Here is a 21,777-nt window from a genome sequence, read left to right on the forward strand (position 1 = left end):
TTTCATTTAACAACTTTGTATAATCTATTATCTGTTCCTTGTTTTTCTGGCTCATATAATAGCTTTGTGCATGGAATTTAGAGGGTCAGACATAGATGTCAACTATTGTTAGCCAACACACACCACTTGTTGCATCTTTTACAAGGATGTGGGTGCTTCTGACTAACCTGACCACTCACCTTCTCCTGACTCATTCTGTTACATAATGTAAGAGGCATTTCAATACTTGATATATAAATCATCGTGCCATATTTGTACTACAAATAGAATTTTTGACTTACTTCTGTTTGTCAATGCCTGTGACTCACTTGAAATAAATTGTCTGTCCCTTAAATAGGTAAGGCTGACCCTGCCTTGACGGTAATAATACTAATTAAGTAAGAATACATTTCTATTTAGGCTAACTGGTACATCAGCCAGACTCATGATGTAAAGAAGTCTTTCATTCTTTTTTAATTAATTGATATTATTATTATTTACATCTAACTGTACTACTAACTATAGAGGCGTAGTTAGCCACATTAAAAGTCTTACGTATATGATGATTTTCTAGCATTATTACTATTATTAGAAGCTATATTGCAATTGGTAGAACCTTGTAGAGCTCGTGTCGGTCATTTAAACGTCATTCAGTCATAGACATTTGATCGTAAATTTATTAAAGAAATATTTAAAATCAGACTGAATGTTTTGAAAGGCTTAGGGCAAACCGACTTTTTAAAGGGGCGTGACGTCACGCGGTGGGCGTTTCACACGTATGGCGGAAGGGCAGGTGCGGCAACCTCAGCTGGCTCTGTATCACAACAACCGTTATCCGCGCGGAGGGAAGTCACCGAGGATCCAGAGAGGCCTTTGGATACGTTTTTCTGACTGAATAAAACAGTATCTAATCTTTTCCAGACAATCTGGAGGGCCGTCGACATGACTCTGAATCAGAATCACTCGGAGTCCGGTGGTGTCATCATCAACAACAGTGAAAGGTAACGTCAGTTAGCAGCTGTTAGCTAGCCGTTACAGTTAACCAGCCACGGATAAGTTATACCCGCTCTTTGGGACGAGCGTCACACCAGACTCATTCAAAAATAATGTGGCTCTGACATGTCATGGAGATAGTTTACATATCAGTAGCACTGCAAATGCAACATTATTATTCGGTTAATACACAGACACACCTGCCACACAGTAAACGCTGCACTGAATTTCTAACTTTTAGCATTTGGTAGCTTATTTTTTTTAAACAAACATATGTGTAAAAGCTTTTGTCGAACACCGTGAAATAATAATTTTGCTTTCATTTTTAACTACAGTATCATTTTTTTTCTTTTTACAAAGAGCCTTTTATATGATATAGTGCGAATTGAAGAGTTGCTCCTAATCGATGCAAAATAAACCTCTGAATGCTTCACGACTAGCATGGCTATGTTAATTATTTCAACGTCATTTTTTCTAATCTAATATTCGCGTCGCATCTTACAGAACCGGGTCCCGGACTCTTAGCCGAAATATGGCCCTTCAGTCTGTTATATCATCACCGCAGACTAGGATTACATAAATGTTTAGTGGTTTTTAAATGTTGTAATAAGTCTAATGTATCGAGGATAAAACGTTATTTCGCCTCATTGCAGTAATAGCTGAGCATATATTGCAATGCAATAGCTGCATAGCCTTCAGTCTGCGCTCTGGCCTGGCCTCTGTGCTAAAGTATTTGTTTTGTTTATTAGCATGAGTCAAAAATAATGGCCAGCTTCTTCTAGAACATGCTGCAGTGTAATGATAAACCCATTAGAGCTAACCCGGAACCTGTAGTAAGCTCTGTCACTAGATGGCATGTTAATCCTCTGCCTATAGTACTTTGTACTAAAGGCAATGGACGGTTGCACAATAACCCAATGATCTCATTTTAAGCTTTTAAGATGAAAGTAGGTCAAATGCTTATACAAACATTACAGATTTTCTTTTTGATGCACACAAAAAATGTTGGAAAGAATTCTGGTTCCTACAATCAGCTGGTTCCAGCGTCTCCTTTCTCTTTTTGGATCTAGTGTGCTGATGAACCATGACAATGTGGAGCTTGTTTTTTGTGACACGGAAAGGCTGCCCGAAGCCTTCAGAAAGAGCAAGAAGGGCAGCATCTACCTGACTCCATACAGGGTGAGTGACAACACCACCAAGTCTTCCTCTTTGTTTAGCCGAAGCCTTGTGCTGGCATAATGGTGCCACAATTCACATCACGTACTAGCAGAGCAGAAGAGCAGAACTCCATCATTCTAATTACTATCATTTAAGGTTAGTTTGGGAGTAGCTAATTATTAGAAACAGCATCATATTAGCTGCTAATATGATGCTGTTTCTTCTTTTAATCCCAGGTGATCTTCCTGGCTAAAGGGCGGGATGCGCTGCAGTCTTTTATGATGCCTTTCTACCTGATGAAGGGCTGTGAGATCAAACAGCCTGTCCTGGGAGCCAATTACATCAAGGGCACAGTCAATGCAGAGCCTGGAGGTAGGTGTACTTTTTCCCCGTTATGCTGTAATGGAACACGCAGCATCTTGTGTCTCTAAGCCCTCTCTTGAATCTCTCTTGGAGGCGGTTGGGAGGGCAGTGCTACTTTCAAGCTCATCTTTGCTGTTGGAGGAGCCATAGAGTTTGGCCAGTACATGTTGCAGGTTGCAGCTCAGGGTATGTTAACAAAGCAGAACACATGAAATAGTACAGTTCCTGATATTTCATGGACTTATTAATCGATTTATTGCCTCACATTTTCAGCATCCAGAGGTCAGCCTGTAACTGCTGGCTTTGGTGGATGCCCCTACATGGCTAATGGGGCCTACGCTTACCCACCTCCACCTGCTAATGGAATGTACCCAGCAGGACCTCCACCCGGCTACTCCTACCCTAACCCTCCTCCTCCAGGTGCTTTTCAGAATTGTCGTCAGCTTAGATCCACATCTTGTGAAAGTGAAAACTAAACTGCAACTCTCTGTTCTCGGACTCCAGATGGATTCTACGCCACTCCTCCAGCATTTGATGCCTCTGCAGCATACATACCTCCACCTCCTTATTCTGCTCCTCTGGGTCAGCAGCCACCACATGATCCAGACCTCCCCTCCTCGGCAGCAGGTGAAAATCTCCGGTAGAGAAGCTCTGACTTCAGCTACAGCCTAAATAAAAACATCATGCTATTAGGAAAAAAGGGATGTTGAGTTTCTGCACGCGTTCATCACTCTATTTTATACTTTAACATTTACATATCATGTTGGAACAGATCTGCTCACACAGGTCTTGTTAGAAAAGAATAGAATGCCTTTGTCATTTCATAAATGTACAAACATTATATGTGAGTACAGAATCTTCAAAAATTGTTTCTGTTCATCTGGACGTTGCGTTTTTCAGTGGGAGAAATGTTTCTCCTACTGAAAAACGCAACGTCCAGATGAACAGAATCAACTTTTGGAGATTTACTTACCTGGATGATTGAGCATGCAACAAGATGTGAGTACAGAACATATACAAAAGGAGAGCTTTACCAAGACCCAGTATAATGTTAATGAAATGTCTTTCATTATATTTTTGCTTTTTCCTGCCACACCAAGTGAAATATCTGCTGTAAAAAAATCATTTGTCTTTAGTATATATTTAGTGGTATATAGATTGTGGACCTTGATTGTTTTAAAAAATATTCTCCTTTATTGAATGATTACAGGTAAATTTTAAATTGAAAACTAAGAAAAGTAATTTGTTTGGAAAGTGTGGATAGTTTTTTTTTTTCTCAAGATATTTGAAGCGATGCATACAGTACATTATTGGAAGTACTTTGTGTTGTTTGGGCCTGGATACATAAAGCAGTAGGAAGGGCAACATGTTGCCTGCTTTCTAACAATGAATGCACTGCACTGATATCACATGAGCTTAATTCAGCATCACAGAGATGTTGTACTAAGGAATTTAAGGTTAAAGATAAGCTAATGTCAGATCTCCAAAATATTTAAAACACTTTGCGCTGGAAAAATGCTATCTGCAAGTCATGGAGATTTTAAACTGCCGTTTTTTTTTTCTCTCTCAATGCAAAGGCCGTCGTACCTGCAGCGCGTTTAGCACCTCTCATCTCATATGTCCCGGGGGTTATTAGTAAGACCCATGTTTAATTAATGAACCCCTCCTTTGTCTCACTCGCTTTCCCAGCGGAGGCCAAAGCCGCTGAAGCAGCAGCGAGTGCCAGCTGTGCCACACTGCCCCCTACACATGTGTACCTGCCGCAGGTGAGCTGCCCTTCATGTTTCTGCTTTACAAGTTTTTTTTAAAATGAGAATGTAAATCTTGTCGAAGATTTTCTTTCAGTGGCTGTGAGACAGTGTTTGAATTTCCATGTCTCTTTGAATTGAGCTGTATTTCCTTTCCATTTGTCATCTGTTTGTAGTCATTGCTAGTATTGCTATACTAACAGTGACTGCAGATCCAAAATAAACTCATTTGGTGTATAATTTGAAAAGTGCTGGCCTTTTTGTATACAGAGGAGTGTATTTTAGCGCAGTGTATTTGCATGATTTTTAAACGTATTGCTAAATTTAAGCTGGGGCATCAAGTCAGATTAATTTACCAGTGTAGAAAAAAAGTCATTTTATTTTATTTTGGTGTTGGGAATTTGTGATTTTCCTTTACAACCATTTCTAAGGTTTACAGAGAAAGAAGCAAAAAAGAGAAAATATCCAGTGAGCAGTTCTGTGGGTGAAAATTCCTTGTTTTGGGATGTGGTGGAATGTGAGATTCATATCATTAATGCGCAGACAGCAGATCTCCACCAACTGTGTGATGCTACAGTCCTGATCAAAGTTTAAGACCACTTGGAAAATCATATTTTGCATGGTTGGATCTTAACAAGGTTCCAAGTAGAGCTTCAACGTGCAACAAGAAGGGCAATCTACTGTCTGGACAACAGCTCCAGAGAGGAGATGCCCTTCATGCAGCCGTCTTCACCACTTTGGAGAAATGTGTAATTTGTTTCAGCGCTACGGTTAATGTACAACACTGAAATGTAGCAATGTAGTTGACAGATATCAGCCTTAAAATGCCATTTAACGATGAATAACCAATATATTATCACATCAAATTTTTTTTCAGTGGGAAAGAAATCAGGTCAGATATTTTCCATGGGTAACATTTCGTGTTATCCCCTGACACAAAAACCATAATAAAAGCAAAATAATCAGCACAGGCATTGGCCATCAGCCATTAACATCAGAAACATCCCTACCTGCATCATTCTGCAGAAGGTCAGCCAGTCTTTACAGGGAGTGCAGAATTATTAGGCAAATGAGTATTTTGTCCACATCATCCTCTTCATGCATGTTGTCTTACTCCAAGCTGTATAGGCTCGAAAGCCTACTACCAATTAAGCATATTAGGTGATGTGCATCTCTGTAATGAGAAGGGGTGTGGTCTAATGACATCAACACCCTATATCAGGTGTGCATAATTATTAGGCAACGTCCTTTCCTTTGGCAAAATGGGTCAAAAGAAGGACTTGACAGGCTCAGAAAAGTCAAAAATAGTGAGATATCTTGCAGAGGGATGCAGCAGTCTCAAAATTGCAAAGCTTCTGAAGCGTGATCATCGAACAATCAAGCGTTTCATTCAAAATAGTCAACAGGGTCGCAAGAAGCGTGTGGAAAAACCAAGGCGCAAAATAACTGCCCATGAACTGAGAAAAGTCAAGCATGCAGCTGCCAAGATGCCACTTGCCACCAGTTTGGCCATATTTCAGAGCTGCAACATCACTGGAGTGCCCAAGAGCACAAGGTGTGCAATACTCAGAGACATGGCCAAGGTAAGAAAGGCTGAAAGACGACCACCACTGAACAAGACACACAAGCTGAAACGTCAAGACTGGGCCAAGAAATATCTCAAGACTGGTTTTTCTAAGGTTTTATGGACTGATGAAATGAGAGTGAGTCTTGATGGGCCAGATGGATGGGCCCGTGGCTGGATTGGTAAAGGGCAGAGAGCTCCAGTCCGACTCAGACGCCAGCAAGGTGGAGGTGGAGTACTGGTTTGGACTGGTATCATCAAAGATGAGCTTGTGGGGCCTTTTCGGGTGGAGGATGGAGTCAAGCTCAACTCCCAGTCCTACTGCCAGTTTCTGGAAGACACCTTCTTCAAGCAGTGGTACAGGAAGAAGTCTGCATCCTTCAAGAAAAACATGATTTTCATGCAGGACAATGCTCCATCACACGCGTCCAAGTACTCCACAGCGTGGCTGGCAAGAAAGGGTATAAAAGAAGAAAAACTAATGACATGGCCACCTTGTTCACCTGATCTGAACCCCATTGAGAACCTGTGGTCCATCATCAAATGTGAGATTTACAAGGAGGGAAAACAGTACACCTCTCTGAACAGTGTCTGGGAGGCTGTGGTTGCTGCTGCACGCAATGTTGATGGTGAACAGATCAAAACACTGACAGAATCCATGGATGGCAGGCTTTTGAGTGTCCTTGCAAAGAAAGGTGGCTATATTGGTCGCTGATTTGTTTTTGTTTTGTTTTTGAATGTCAGAAATGTATATTTGTGAATGTGGAGATGTTATATTGGTTTCACTGGTAAAAATAAATAATTGAAATGGGTATATATTTGTTTTTTGTTAAGTTGCCTAATAATTATGCACAGTAATAGTCACCTGCACACACAGATATCCCCCTAAAATAGCTAAAACTAAAAACTACTTCCAAAAACATTCAGCTTTGATATTAATGAGTTTTTTGGGTTCATTGAGAACATGGTTGTTGTTCAATAATAAAATTATTCCTCAAAAATACAACTTGCCTAATAATTCTGCACTCCCTGTATTTATTTTGTCTCTACTTTGCTGTGAGACAGTCACTGATGCTAGCAGCTATGCAGAAACCACATCAGTGGATGACCTGGTTAAGGTGTTACAGCAAGTGGAAGTCACTGATAAAACCACGTTTTATGGGGTTAAAAGCCAGTTGTTTGCCACAGCTTCAGTCTGTGAATGGCAGTAATCCAAGACCACTGTGTGTTCCTACTCTTCTGTTTACATGGCACCATCTTTCACATGCTCAAAACAAAACTCTCCTCTCTTTCCAGGACAAGCCTCCTCCCTACTCTCCTCCAGAAGACAAGAAGAACCAATAGACCTGCTTAATGTCTCCCTCATTCCTCTTTGTCCTCTATCTTCCATCCTGCTGGATCTCATTATTTCTCTTACATTAACCGGACAGTAGGAGGGCCAGTATGTTCTTTCCCCCCCCCCCCCCCCAAGATAATCAATTTTTTTCATCCTAATCTCCTTCCAGCTCATCTCCATTTTGATCTAACCTTAAAGTCATCCAATTGCTTTCCCGCCTCAGCCTGCATTCCTTGTAACGACTCATATATTGTAATCAGCTTCATTCTCTTCAAATGCACCTTTACGTGATGTAAAGTAGCAAAGAAGAAGTGTTGGTAGCAATTTCTGAGGAAGAACAGATTGTTCAGGCCAAAGTGTTTGGAGTGGTTTTGAGGGCTTTTTGATTAAAACCTTGTAACCTGATGAGCTATTTTAGTATTTCTTGCCTTGGAAGCCTCCCCAGAATCGTGCAGCAACCTTAACTTCAGCTGTGCTCATGATGTCCTGTGACTGTCTATAAAACTAGACTCAGATAAATGATAGTAAATACTTTGCTAACCTGTCCAGAGGCGAAATGAACGCAGTATTTTATTTTTCTATTATTTGTGTGTACAGGCTTTTAATATGTAGACTTAAAAATAACATTATTTTATCAAGAACACTAACCTAAAGAAGAACTAGCTTTTTTAACGAGCGGGTCGCAGGGTGGCCCTACCTGCTTTGACGCGTTTTGGCCGACGAGCGGACCACAAAGATTAGAGCGGCGTTGAGCCACAGCAGCCAATCCCTGATCCTGGATTAGAGCAGGGGAGAGGACGGCTGGGCTTTTGGAGGGACCGACTGCCAGGAGGGATTATCTTTATAATGTTGCAAGAGCAAAGCAGTCACCCAATGATGTCACTCCCTATTTTATTACGCTTCCAGACGTTAGAGAAGACGCACGGTCAGACTCACCATCAGCCTGCTTTCATCTTCACTGCATTTTTAACATTGTATACACAAACAGAACCATCAGTGAACTCTTGTTTCTGTGGTCGTGATTATTACTCTTCAGTTTGAGGTCCAATCTGAGTATCTCATCTTCTATTCTTCCTTCCTCTGCGGTCTCCAATCTATATACTGTATCTGTGGCACATCTGCGGCTGATTCTTTGCACTTTTAGAATGCTATGCATCGGGTTCCTGTATGCTCCGTCATGGCTGTGTGTAAAATAAAAATAAAGCTCTGTATTTAATTCAAACTAATTTATTGAATAATTAACAACTCGAGTAAGAAAACAAGGCATGAGCTCAACTGATGCATGTATGCATTGGACTGGATTTTAATAAAGAATTCAGAGTGTCTGTCTTTATTTCAGCAGAGTATTGCTATCATAAGTTTTAATAGTCCACAGTATAGTGCATTAGCAGTTCTGACAAACATATGCAACAGTCAGCAGGAAGAGTGACAGAAAGTTTTCCCCCAATCATTAGGCCAAAACAGCCAAATGTGCTTTTCCTCAGCTGTTCCTTGTCTTCAGGAAACTTGTGCAAATCCACAGCAGTAACCCACTTTAAATGTGCTAAAAGTTCTCAGCTAAGCTAAGATTTGTAAACCCTCATAATCTAAAAATCATCTGCCCCAAAATATGCACACACCAGCACAATACATCAGATTCCGGCTCAGCACCGTCAACCGTCGGCACCATTTGTTTGCGCAGTCAAGATCAGATCGCAACGTGATAACGCAGCCTTCGATTTTCAGTTGTGTTCTCAGTAGTAGCGCTACAGCCTGCAACATTTTTCTTTCACCTACAGTAGCTCACATACTTCCGTAGAATGAGCTCAGCATACATGTGAATATTATCAGAAAACACAATGAGGTTTGGACATGTATGAGTACAATATTTACCCTAAACATCTGAGCCTCGAAATTTTTTTCCCAAGCATCCCTTTACATTTGCTGTTTTCATTTGTATGTGGACATATGCTCTGGCACAGGCGGATATTCATCAGTTTCCATCTGATACAATTCACTCTGTGTGATGAACATAAAGCTACAAAAGTGGGCCCATTATGCTTTTCTGTCGGTTTGTGTCTTGGTAACCCCGACCTCAAGTTTCCTGAAAATATGAATGAGATAACTTCCGAGTGAAGTCACTGAAGATATTCAAATTGATACAATAGGTGAATCTACTAATATGATGCTTTAATTGAACTTTAAAAATAAAGTCAGGACAATATCGAATTTCACCTTTGCTAAAAAGAATCATAAATTTCCCTTAGAGTCAATTCATGTTTTTCAAATGGAATGAGTGTAACAGGTCCTCGCCAACCTATAGGAAACTTCTCATGTAGCCTGAAGTGCATTTCTTTAGGGCAGAATCAAAAATACTCAAATCTGACATGTGTAAGACCGTGTGTTCAAGTTGTCCTCCTGTGCTGGCACAGAAACAACACAGTATTACTGATGCATTCACCTCCACCTCAGTAGGTATCTTTTCACTAATCACACAGCATATATTGTAATGCTATTTTGGAAAAAAGAACATTTGTTTCAACAAGGGTGTGTGCCCTAATTAAAGACATAATCCAGCATGTATGCAGAGTTCAGTGTCTCATGAGGAGACACTTGTTTCTAAGCTTTAGGTAATGAAAGCTCAAAAGTGTGACCCACTGAAATGTAACTGTTTTTTTCCTACCTGAAATAGGACACATGAACATTATTTATCACATGTTAAAAAAAATGAATTAGTGTGAACTAAAACTGCAAATCGTTTTAAAAGCCCCTTACGTATGCATATAAACGGTTTCCTTAGCAACATTGTGGTAAGTGACAATGCAAAACAAAATGGCAAACATGTTAGAGGAAAGAAAATCCCAGTAAGTCAGTTCTTCTACTAAAAACAATGCAGGAAGGCAGTCGTCCCAGAAGAGAAAAGTGAATTTAAAAGAAGCTCCTAGATTGTTTGGAGGCGGGGGGGAGGGGGTTCTTTATGTCAAGTCAGATTGTGGCCATGATTCATAGTATTCCTAGAATTCCACTTGTTCCCCTCTTCTACAAGTCCGCTCATGAAGAGCAGAGGGTGATGCTGACCCCCTCTCCTATCCAGCAGGCGGGAAACAGCTCCTGGGTGAAGGCACAGTGGAAGGCGTGCAGCCTTGTCTGGCCGGCTCCGTAGTAGGTAAGCGTACCCGCCTCGTAGTCCAGCAGCATGCCGATGCGGCTGTGATGGGAGTTGCCGGGGATGGTCTCCCGCCGGCCGTTGTGCCAGGCGCTGAGCTGGTGCTCGTCCAGTTGCAGGCTCCAGGACAGTTCATTCATTCCCACCATGCATCTCTTGCCCTTTTCCTTCCTGGGGATGCTCTCGTAGGTTACCTGGGGAGGAAGATGCGCAGAACAAGTGAAACATTAGCATCCTGTGGTCATTTCTCTGGGAACAATGAATCCCTGTATAACACATAAGGAAAATCTGTTGAAACATTCTCGACTGATCAGACAGAGTGGATCTACTATTGAGCAGGTTCATGTAACATGTGTGGGTCACAAGTTAGGTTCCTGAGCTTGTTACATGCCGATTTCCACCTGTTGTGGACTGAATACGTGCAGCTACAATCTGCATGGAATCATTAGTTCTGATGACCTCTACATACATATCAACGATTTATTCGGCAGGACCTAGAATGTTCCCGTTAGCGACCCTCTACAAAGCAATGTGTCACAAAGCCACAGCCTACACAGCATTATGATATCCTTACCCCGAGGTAGGCCCAAGGCTTGGACACCTCCAGTTCCCAGTAGTGCTGTCCGTGTTTGAATCCCTGAAAGCACAGCACCTGCCAGGTGTGATCAAAGCGGGCTTCATGAGCGGGGACAGCGCGTGGCCCTGATGTCAAGTGCTCAGCCCTGCGGTTCTCCTGGGAAAGAACTAGATGCCCATTGGCTGTCCGTGGGTCAAAAGTCAGAGAGCATCGGTCTGTAAGAAGGAAGAAAATGAATCAGGCAGATTAAAGCTGGAACAGTGATCTAGAAAAGTTTTAGAGGTCCTTAGTTATAAAATGTCTCTTAGAACTCACAAGCACTGAGGCCCTCCTTCCCAACAGGGTGGCACGGAGCAGCGGGGCTGGGAACCACAGCGAGTACTGGCCTCTTGTCCTGAGGAGAACCTGGAAACCAAAGACAATGCATGAGAACACATGAGGACCGTCTGAAGGCGGATCGAGCTAACATGCTTCATCTTTCCTAGTGACAGGTCACCTTCTCTGTCATGACCCACAGCGGTGGTCACAGCTTTCTCCAGGTCCTCAGACACCAGCTTAGACACTCGGGAGAGGATGTCGGTGACGCCGTTTAATCGATCCTGCAGGGTCGAAGTCACATCTGTGGAAATATCCTTGAAGCGCGGGACTTCTACGTGCGATGATTCCTGTGAAGAAGCGGGTTTCAGGCAGTGCTTTAACGAATAGGCAAAAGTTTCAATGTCTGATTAATTACTTTGGTTTGACCTTACAGCTGAAACAGTGAGTTTAAGCTGCTTCTGCAATTGTTAAATGAAATAAAAACTCAATTCTAATGACAATTCAAAATCACCTGCCATTCATTACATTATGACATGTGTCTGGATCCTCTACAGTGTGCTCCTAGAATTTGTGGTTAATAGGTTTCAGGCATCGTTTCTGTTAAACGGTGTAATTATTGCCCTAGCTGGCTCAAATAATGCCTCTACTTGTCTGGCCCACACACTGTCGATATGTAAAAGACGCCATTGTGATGTTTCCCACTGGTCAGGAAAGCATTGCTGTGAAGCTGAGAGTTGGAATATTTTCTCAGTGCCTTTCAAACCAGACAGATCGAGCGCAAAGGGGAGACTATAACTTACAAAATAAGTATCATGCTGCATTCACTGGCCTGGAACTAAAATCTGACAAAATAAACTTATGTGGAAAGTTCTTAATGAGATAACAAATAAAGTAAACATTAATTTTCCAAGATGTCTCTTGTGACACTCAATGTTCTTTTTACGTGGCTCATAGGAAAGGCGTGACAAGGCCTGAGCCGCAACTCTGATAAACTTTGTAGTCGAAAGAAGCGAAACACTGAGGTTTTCTGTGATTGAGCAGATACCAGCCTCGTGTTGTTTAATTAAGCCCACATTTCGTTATTTAAAAAAAATGCTTGTGCAGCCATCCAGCAGTAGGAAGCTTGCTGAAAGCTCTACGCATCCACTTGTGCATGTTACATGAAACAGCAACCTGCACATACTTACCTTTGTAAACTACTGGGACTATAAAATGAACCAAAATAAAAAACCAGATCCTCCCCTTCCCAAATGTGTAAAGGCAAGGGATACAAACCCTGATGAGGTCAGTATCAGGGAGGTCATGTAGTGCCGCAATTTGGTCTTGGCGCTCTCTGAGCAGGCGGGATTGCTCGCTGAGTTCGGTTAGCCGCGCCTCTGCCTCCACGAGGGCTGCCTGCTTTTCCACCTCAATAAAAAGCACTGTTGCCTCCTGCTTCTCGGACAGGATTTTCATCAGGTTAGAAAACTTGGCGTTCACCCAGGCTGACGTCTGCTCAAGAGTTACCTGTTAATTTAAAATATGCTGTGTAAAATAGTTGCTTGGGTTCATTTGGGCACACGCTTTCGATTTCTTTTATACTTAAAAGCCTCCTTTTGCGAAGCATTTACAAAGGCTTAAAGTGAGAGTTTACCTTAGCTTGATTGATATTCTCAGTCAAGTCATTTATACTTTTCTGCGTCTCTTCAAGCAGTTTCCCCACGTCTGTATTCTTCCTTTCCAGCAGCAGCTGTAATGAAAACATATCAAGTCAAGAAAAAAATCATTTATTCTTTCACAGTCATACAAATATGTGATAATCATCATCTATAATCCACTCCCAGTTTTAAATCTGCAGAGGCTTTGTGTTTGTATACCTCTTGAGTTTCCCTTTCTTCCTCCAATATGACCCTTTCGTGGTTCATGCACTCTGACTTTTCACATTCGTTGCACACAGACCTTTTGTCCTGCCTGCAGTAATAAACCAAAGGCTTTTTATGGCGCTCGCACAGCAGCATGGCTCTGGCCCCTTCACCTCCTCTCACCAGAGCATCCCTACATGAGGGGCCAGCGCTGTTTGCAGTCTCTGCCAGGACCGACAAGGACACATTACGCCTCAAGACAGGTCTAATTTTGAACTCCTCATTGCAGATGGGGCACTGAGGGCCAATGTCAGACTGGCTCTTAATGTCCCAGTGCTTGCTGATGCAGCTTTTACAGAAGGTGTGACCGCAGGGGATGGTTACAGGATACCGGAAGAACTCCAGGCAAATGGAACAGTTTAGGTTTGCATTCTGAGACTCCATCTCTGAAGACATGGCAGACATCTCTGTAGAGGGAAACAAAAAAGGCTGAGGTTAACCATAATATGACACCTTTCGAGACAAACAACTTCATTTCGTTTTTTTAAAGAAAACAATTTTATTTTTGGGCAGGAAAATATTCTTTATGAACTGGCTTAACATTTATAGGGAAAAATAACAGGCGAGCAGGAAGGCAGCAGTCCCAGATTCTAATGTCAGCTACCACACAAGTGAACGGAAAAGCTAATGTTAGCCAGCGTTAGCATGCTTTCAAGTCATTCAACGTTAGCGCGGACTGTTACAAACAAATACTCGTCAACATATTAAAATGGTCAAAAGATATCTTAAAACAGAGCACCATTACACACTCACCAGCAAGATGCTGTACCAAAAAAATAATTCTTACCACGTAAACAGATAGATTCATGCAGAACACTGTATGAATATCGCTAGATGAAGCGTTCCGGATGACGTATGACGCAAAAAGGGACGCCTTCACGTGCTTTCGAGAAACCAATGAAATTAAAAAAAGACCCATATATTTTGTATTTTGTATGCTATGAGACAAACTGTAACACTGTTCCGCTGTGAAGTTGCGAGGGCAATACTACTTAATTTATGTCAATCGTTTGCTTTATTTTGCTTTAATTAATGTAGAATAGATATTTACTGAAACATTCGCCTCAAAAATCCTTACATAATTTTTTACATAATATACATAATTTTTTTATGTATTAAATTTTAATGTTATAATGTATATGACTGCATAATTCAGTTTTAAGTGTCTTCTTTTCTTTTTTCCCTCTCGGCCACCGTATTCTGTTTAAAAAAAAGAAAAAAAAGTAGGGGCGGGGAAAGTCATTCCAAGATGGCGCTGCGCACAGTATGTGCTGCTGCTTTACGGACCGGGACAGATTTAGGGGTCAATAATGCGAGGGCATTTGTCACGACAGGTATGGAGTCCATCTGTATTTGGCAATTTTTAAAATACTTCCTGAACGTCTTGAATATAGAAAATATTTCGGTAGGTTATATTAGTTGCAGCAGAGCCCTGATGCACGCTGTCCCCTTACAGACATGGTAGAAATCTCATAAACAAATGTGACGAATAAATTTGGTCAAGCTAAACATTGATCAGGAAAACAACTGAGGTGTTGTAAGAGTGTCAACACATTTAATGCTAAACGGCTCATACATCAGTTACATTATTTTCTGGAAATTAGCTGCTACTGTTTTTTTCTTCTTCTTAATTTTGAACTGCAAAGTGTATGCTGTGCCATTATCCAGTGACTAATATAGTTATCAGTAAATACTCACAGCCATAGTTATAAAGGTGCAAAGATATCTGCCTTAGAATAAACAGGTAAAGTACGAGACAGTGAACTCATCACTCGCTGACAGTTGACTCGGAGTGCAAAATGTCCTCTGCACATTTCCATTTGTTTTGCAGTTTTCAGTCATGCTATAAAACCAGCAACAAGCTGATAAATAACACAAAGAGAAATGAGGGGTGCTCTTCCTCCAAAGTCTGACTCGCCCACAGGCACTACACTGCCCAGTTAATTAACTTGATCCTCACTTTTCATGACATTTGTCTGATCCTCTGCCAAGACCCTAAAGGCATTGTTTTCAATTTTAAAGAAGGGGATTTGAATGCATGCTCTTGTTCTTTCTCTCCACCACATTTCCTCACATTTGGCCCATAATTTTTACGTAGCCTTGCTTACAAAGTAGAAAGGCGCTGAGGATGCAATGCCTACATCTGTGTACTTCACAGATGTAGGCAAAGTCATCCGCGTGGTATCAAAATGTAATGGATTCTTCCACCTCCCCACTCAGATTTGGGAAATCAGTAGCTTTGACAATCAAAAGGCACAGAAACATACTTTGGTGCAGAATGAATACAAATTAGGTGAAATAGAACAGCGCAGCAGCTGGAAAAGTAAATGTGAATCACCATCTATGATCACTATTGTACACTATCACTTTACCATTTAAAGATGTAGCATTTTCAAAAGCGATGTGTCTAACTGTTTGGGATGTTTCCAGCATTCCTCTGCAAACGGGTTCCTCCTTTGGGCCCGATGCCAAATGAAGAGATTGATGTTAAAAACCTGGCGTCGGTAGAGAAGTATCGCAGCTACAATCGTTACTTCAGGCAAGCGGCGGAGGCGAGGAACAAGGACGTATGGTGGAAGACTTACAGGAGCTACGTGGAAAACGCTGACCCTGAGCACGGTGAGATGATGGAGTGAACATCGGGGCAATGTGATGTCTTGTAAATGTCATTTTTTTAATGGTAAAAACTCCAGATAGCACGAAAGAATTCTGTTGTGTTTGAAGGCGCAGAGCGAGTGGACATCGGACTGCCCTACTATCAACCCTGCAGGACCAAAGAAGTAAAGAAGAAGAGGCAGGTGATGAAGGAGAACAAGAAGAACGTCGAGCTGGAGCGGGCGTCTCGTCTGCGCACGTGTAAGCTTACATCAGTTTCTAACGAATTCTCCTGTCGCTCTGTTTTGGTACCTTGTGGTAACAGGTTCCTTGTTGTCCACCAGTTAAGATCCCTCTGGATCAAGTGCAGGAAACTTGGGAGAAGACAACCGGGCCGTTTCATGTTAAAAGACTTGCGGACCACTATGGGGTCTTCAGAGATCTCTTCCCCATGGCTTATTTTCTACCTCAGGTTACACTCAAGGTCTGCTACAGCCAGGATAACGGCACTCATGTGCACTATGGGAATCAACTGACACCCACTGAGGTACGTTAAGAGATTTTGATTCTATGTCCCCCCACACCTTTTATAAATCTTCTTGCATCATGTTCTTTCTGTTCTTTGTGGTCCTCCAGGCAGCGACGGCACCACAGATCAGCTTCAATGCAGAGGAGGGCTCCCTGTGGACCCTCCTGCTTACCTGTCCAGGTACATACAAAATGATCAGTGGACAGTCCTAAGAATGACTGGCTGTCTTTTAATACGTTTAAAAGTGAATCCACACAAGTAACTGAAGGATTCTTTACTTTTGCAGACTGTCCAAATTAAGTACAATTTTTTCCCCCCCTCAGATGAGCATCTTCAAGATAACGAGGCAGAATACATCCACTGGCTTGTGTGAGTAGTCTCATACCAGTCAAATAAGCTTTAAAACTATATGCTGACCATGTTGTGTTTATGCTGAGGTTCAAAAGTGCAATCAGATAATTCCTAAGTCAACAAGATCAATTTACTGATCTAATTTTCCAAAGTATAAGGTTTCCCACTAAATCTGAGCATCCAGTTTCACAAAACATATGGTAAATGGTAAATGGCCTGTATTTATATAGCGCTTTACTAGTCCCCATGTACCCCAAAGAGCTTTACATATCCAGTCATCCACCCATTCACACACACATTCACACACTGGTGATGGCAGCTACATTGTAGCCACAGCCACCCTGGGGCGCACTGTTTAACTGTGTGAGCTTCATGGTGCAGACTGCTGCATTTACAGAGCTTTGTCTCACAGGAGTAAGATTTAGATGTCAAAACTAGTTTATAATCAAAGTACATAATTTCCATATTGATTATTAAATGATTCTGATTCTGATCAGTGTAGTAAGTACAGTTTCTGTGTAAAAAGAGACATCTTGTGGCCAACTGAGGATACAACTCCTGCACAACCCCTTCAGCAAGAGAATCTGGTGGCTGTGTTCTGCTGTGGGAGCAGGGTTTTCATCCTCTTACACTAGTATTTTCCACATGTATTGGTCTGCTTGAGGACACAGTCAAATTGGTACGTGTTTGTTCTGCGTAATCAGTTTTATCCTGCAAATAAACCTTTCTGTGTTTACTTGAGTGGTCTCTGTCAGGACTGAGGAACACTCAATAATAAGGTGTGACACCTGTGAGAGATTTTGAAACTGCTTTCTACCAACAGAAACCAAACACCAAATGATGGAGTGACTTTTGAAAGAATTGTGTTCCATCGCTGCGGTAGACTTTCAGAGATTTAAAAAAAAAAAAAATCTGTGCCAAAGGTCACACACAGGTGGTGCTCAGACTGAGGCTCATAAGGTGGAGCTGGTGACAAACTAATAAATAGGGCATTTGTTTGCTCCCCAGCAAGGCGAACCCTAAAAAGGAAATGGAATAAAACAGAGCTTTGTTCTCTGCTCTTAACTTGAAGTGTAAGATGTTTTGATTGGTCAGATCATCTGGATGAGCACTAAAAAACTTACAGTCCATTCACTTTATGCTGGTTGGCTTACTGTCATTGATTTCTCACTTCAAGTTTAAATCTAAGCTAAATAAACCTCGTTTCGAGTTATTCATGGATTCCTCGAATGATCCATGTCTCTGCAGGGGGAACATACCGGGCGCAGCAGTCCAGGCTGGTGAGGAGCTGTGTCACTACCTGCCACCCTTCCCTGCCAGAGGAACAGGCTTCCATCGCTATATTTACGTGCTCTTCAAGCAGGATGGGCCCATCAACTTCCAGGAAAACATCAGGCCCTCGCCATGGTGAGTAGTACACTAATCAGAGTGGTGGATGATGTATTCTTTTTGGATGGAGTTACAACAATAACAAAGTCCATCCCAACAGCAAGTTACAGCAAGATACCTGTGACTAGGAAATGTGCTGTGCTCAGTAGGTAGGAATAACACTAATCTCAGTGTAGCATTAGCAACTGCCTCCCGAACCACCCAAACCTGGCATATATGTGCGGTTGTAGTGATGGATATACTACAACATATACTAAACACAATTCAAATTTAGAGGTCATTTTATGCGCGAGTAACCCATGTGAGCCAAACTCTCAGGCTGGTTGCTATAAACACTCTGCTACATTGAGTTTTTCTACTCTTGACTCTAAAATGTCATTAAGTGTTGAGATACCATATAGATAACATGGTGATCTCAGACACATAGCAGAGGACGGAAATTTAAAAGCAAAACTTGTGTTTCTGTGGGGCAACCACCATGTGGATGAATGGATAGATAGAGATACAGATCTCTCTGTAAAATACTAGCATCGCACAATCACTATATAGGACCTGAATTATGACGTGTTATTGCAGACCACAAATGCTGGAAAAAAAAACTCTGCCATATTAAATATGCTTCAGACAAGTGGCTGATGCTCCTAGTATACCACAAACCTTAATAAATAAAATCAATTGTCTTGACATGTTGACTTTAGCTCAATTTAGCACAAATACTCTAAACACCTCCTGGATTAAAAAATGTATTGAGTGGGGACATAACTGTTAATCCTGTGTGATACCTAAAAACGCACTGAGCATGTATCGTCTCTCCACACAGCCAATCACTGGTGCAGCGCATGTTTAAAACGGTGGATTTCTACAGAAAGTACCAGGACAACATGACTCCTGTGGGTCTGGCCTTCTTCCAATGCCAGTGGGATCAATCTGTGACAGATACCTTTCACAACACCCTAAGTGAGTCACGGTGTGGGAAAAAGACAACACAATACATGCTGGAACTTGTTTCCCACCTCTAACGTGTTCATCTAAATTGGGCCAGGATTTGTGTGGCAGCTGGTAATGTGAGTTTAACAGTCTGCTTTCCTGCATCTTCTCCTGCAGACATGAGGGAGCCCGTGTTTGAGTTCATCAGGCCTCCAGTGTACCACCCCCCACAGGTCAAATACCCTCACCGGCAGCCCCTACGCTACCTGGACAGATACAGAGACGGGAAAGAGCACACCTATGGGATATACTGATTATCAGACACATGCACATTTGAGGAAACAGCAACAACAATGTGGAATTGTGTTTGCCATATTTATGTCATGATTGTAAAAATAAAGCAATTTTCAGCTGCACTGGGGCTGCATTTTATTTACCTTTGCCAAAAAACAAACATTTTATACTCACTAAACATCAATTATCAGCATTTTATTAATGATAATCTGGCAGGGATTTTTCCAGCCAGCAACACCAAATATAAGTCAGCAACATTTAACAGCTCAATAAGAAGCAGGTACATGTGGAGTCAAAATGTGATAGAAGTAACATTTTTATGCCTCAACTATTTATTTATTTATTTTTATAGTTTTAAGCCCACGAGACATTCATGTCAAAGACCAAAAATTTGTCTAAAAGCCCGTCTAGAAAAAGATACATTTATTCATACTTGATACTATAAACTTTTATTGCTGCAGTTGCTCTAATGTTGAGTAATTATCCCTAATTTTGTGTATACTGAAGCATTCAAAGAAATGTCAGCAGATGGCACTGCTGAGTTAAAATCCCCAGAGACCACACTGATGAGTCAGAACTTTTCAGGAACCTTATTTTAACTATGACTCATATTTGATTGTAAATTCTTAGCAATAATAGCTGCGGATCTTTGCTCATGTGTCTGTTTTATGCCAGTTTTGATTGATTGCACATTAATTTCATTCCATTTTTATTTACATAGCAACAGATGACAACAACAGATGCCTCAAGATGCTTTAAAAACTCTACAATAATAGACAGAGGGCAGAACCAGACATCTATTTTTCTTTCTTTTTTTTTAAATGTGGTCCTTTCTGGCAGCTTTTGCAATCAGAATTGTGATCTGAATGCATGGTGGTGCTGAAGACATTTTGCTTTTGCACAAACAGCTATATAGAATCTCTATAGGCTCCTCTTATTCATGTGAATCTTTTATTTGTTTATTTATTCATTTCTTTTTGTGCTATTTCAGATATTACATTATATGTGGTATAATATGATAATGTCTAAGTCAAGGTAGGCAAGAGAAAACAAAAAGAGGAGCTGGTGGTGGCAGTGCTGTGACCGGATGGAGTTTAACTCAGTTCAGTTCAATTCAATTTTATTTATACAGCGTCAAATCACAACAACAGTCACCTCAAGGTGCTTTATATTGTAAGGTAGACCCTACAATAATACATACAGAGAAAAACCCAACAATCATATGACCCCCTATGAGCAAGCACTTTGGTGACAGTGGGAAGGAAAAACTCCCTTTTAACAGGAACCTCCAGCAGAACCAGGCTCAGGGAGGGGCGGGGCCATCTGCTGTGACCGGTTGGGGAGAGAGAAGGAAGACAGGACAACAGACATGCTGTGGAAGAGAGACAGAGATTAATAACTAATCATCAAATGCAGAGTGGAGTAAACACACGCAAGTTAAAAGAGCTGAGTTAAGAATAAACACTCTGAGCACCTACTGCAGTGTAACTAGGGGAGGATTCAGGGTCACCTGGTCAGTCCTAAATGTAACCTTTTTCAAAAGGGAAAGTCTTCAGCCTAATCATAAAAGAAAATGTCTGTCTCCCAAATCCAAACTGGGAAATAATTCCACAGAAGAGGGGTGGGAAATCTGAGGGCTCTGCCTCCCATTCTATTTTTAACTATCCCAGGAAACATCAGTAAACCTGCAGTCAGAGAGCAAAGTGCTCTATTACCTCATACAGTACTATGAGGTATAAAGCAGTCCTACATACAGGGAGTGCAGAATTATTAGGCAAATGAGTATTTTGTCCACATCATCCTCTTCATGCATGTTGTCCTACTCCAAGCTGTATAGGCTCGAAAGCCTACTACCAATTAAGCATATTAGGTGATGTGCATCTCTGTAATGAGAAGGGGTGTGGTCTAATGACATCAACACCCTATATCAGGTGTGCATAATTATTAGGCAACGTCCTTTCCTTTGGCAAAATGGGTCAAAAGAAGGACTTGACGGGCTCAGAAAAGTCAAAAATAGTGAGATATCTTGCAGAGGGATGCAGCAGTCTCAAAATTGCAAAGCTTCTGAAGCGTGATCATCGAACAATCAAGCGTTTCATTCAAAATAGTCAACAGGGTCGCAAGAAGCATGTGGAAAAACCAAGGCGCAAAATAACTGCCCATGAACTGAGAAAAGTCAAGCGTGCAGCTGCCAAGATGCCACTTGCCACCAGTTTGGCCATATTTCAGAGCTGCAACATCACTGGAGTGCCCAAAAGCACAAGGTGTGCAATACTCAGAGACATGGCCAAGGTAAGAAAGGCTGAAAGACGACCACCACTGAACAAGACACACAAGCTGAAACGTCAAGACTGGGCCAAGAAATATCTCAAGACTGGTTTTTCTAAGGTTTTATGGACTGATGAAATGAGAGTGAGTCTTGATGGGCCAGATGGATGGGCCCGTGGCTGGATTGGTAAAGGGCAGAGAGCTCCAGTCCGACTCAGACGCCAGCAAGGTGGAGGTGGAGTACTGGTTTGGGCTGGTATCATCAAAGATGAGCTTGTGGGGCCTTTTCGGGTTGAGGATGGAGTCAAGCTCAACTCCCAGTCCTACTGCCAGTTTCTGGAA

At 41.7% G+C, this 21,777-nt stretch overlaps 3 protein-coding genes across 4 annotated transcripts; 2 read left to right on the plus strand and 1 right to left on the minus strand.

The window, feature by feature from the left end:
• Positions 1-717: 717 nt before the first annotated feature.
• Positions 718-7,549, plus strand: wbp2 (WW domain binding protein 2). Its single transcript, XM_086302802.1, has 8 exons — positions 718-980; positions 2,043-2,151; positions 2,367-2,502; positions 2,587-2,679; positions 2,767-2,913; positions 2,998-3,120; positions 4,183-4,259; positions 7,102-7,549. The coding sequence occupies exons 1-8, from the start codon at positions 922-924 to the stop codon at positions 7,147-7,149; spliced, it is 792 nt and encodes a 263-aa protein (XP_086158928.1). The 5' UTR covers positions 718-921; the 3' UTR covers positions 7,150-7,549.
• Positions 7,550-8,420: 871 nt separating this feature from the next.
• On the minus strand, positions 8,421-13,981 carry trim65 (tripartite motif containing 65). 2 transcript variants are annotated; one of them, XM_086302801.1, is made up of 8 exons: positions 13,870-13,981; positions 13,038-13,489; positions 12,815-12,910; positions 12,457-12,687; positions 11,360-11,528; positions 11,179-11,268; positions 10,861-11,078; positions 8,421-10,480 (listed from the first exon to the last, which is right to left on the minus strand). In XM_086302801.1, exons 2-8 carry the CDS (start codon positions 13,485-13,487, stop codon positions 10,172-10,174), a joined length of 1,563 nt encoding a protein of 520 aa, XP_086158927.1. In that variant the 5' UTR covers positions 13,488-13,489; positions 13,870-13,981; the 3' UTR covers positions 8,421-10,171. The 2 variants fall into 2 exon arrangements, with proteins under 2 accessions (XP_086158927.1, XP_086158926.1); XM_086302800.1 differs by having other exon boundaries at positions 13,836-13,909.
• Positions 13,982-14,310: 329 nt separating this feature from the next.
• Positions 14,311-19,283, plus strand: mrpl38 (mitochondrial ribosomal protein L38). Its single transcript, XM_086304710.1, has 9 exons — positions 14,311-14,416; positions 15,513-15,701; positions 15,807-15,938; positions 16,022-16,224; positions 16,314-16,386; positions 16,530-16,575; positions 17,806-17,964; positions 18,767-18,903; positions 19,051-19,283. The coding sequence occupies exons 1-9, from the start codon at positions 14,332-14,334 to the stop codon at positions 19,185-19,187; spliced, it is 1,161 nt and encodes a 386-aa protein (XP_086160836.1). The 5' UTR covers positions 14,311-14,331; the 3' UTR covers positions 19,188-19,283.
• Positions 19,284-21,777: the final 2,494 nt, after the last annotated feature.

This window comes from Aulonocara sp. 'chitande type north' Nkhata Bay, linkage group LG8, assembly GCF_057382095.1.
Source record: "Aulonocara sp. 'chitande type north' Nkhata Bay isolate Kocher_YH1m ecotype deep benthic linkage group LG8, A_spYH_male_GT1.1, whole genome shotgun sequence".
NCBI classification, from domain to species: Eukaryota; Metazoa; Chordata; class Actinopteri; order Cichliformes; family Cichlidae; genus Aulonocara; species Aulonocara sp. 'chitande type north' Nkhata Bay.

Bases quoted from the DNA above. Each gene is read 5' to 3' on its own strand.
- wbp2 (XM_086302802.1), top strand. From the start codon at position 922: ATGACTCTGAATCAGAATCACTCGGAGTCCGGTGGTGTCATCATCAAC. The intron at 981-2,042 runs GTAACGTCAGTT...TTTTGGATCTAG, and splicing joins ATCATCAACAACAGTGAAAG to TGTGCTGATGAACCATGACA. The intron at 2,680-2,766 runs GTATGTTAACAA...TCACATTTTCAG, and splicing joins GTTGCAGGTTGCAGCTCAGG to CATCCAGAGGTCAGCCTGTA.
- trim65 (XM_086302800.1), bottom strand. From the start codon at position 13,890: ATGAATCTATCTGTTTACGTGGTAAGAATTATTTTTTTGGTACAGCAT. The intron at 12,688-12,814 runs GTAAACTCTCAC...TTAAATTAACAG, and splicing joins AGAATATCAATCAAGCTAAG to GTAACTCTTGAGCAGACGTC. The intron at 11,079-11,178 runs GTGAGTTCTAAG...TCCTTCTTACAG, and splicing joins GAAGGAGGGCCTCAGTGCTT to ACCGATGCTCTCTGACTTTT.
- mrpl38 (XM_086304710.1), top strand. From the start codon at position 14,332: ATGGCGCTGCGCACAGTATGTGCTGCTGCTTTACGGACCGGGACAGAT. The intron at 14,417-15,512 runs GTATGGAGTCCA...GGATGTTTCCAG, and splicing joins GAGGGCATTTGTCACGACAG to CATTCCTCTGCAAACGGGTT. The intron at 18,904-19,050 runs GTGAGTCACGGT...CTTCTCCTGCAG, and splicing joins TACCTTTCACAACACCCTAA to ACATGAGGGAGCCCGTGTTT.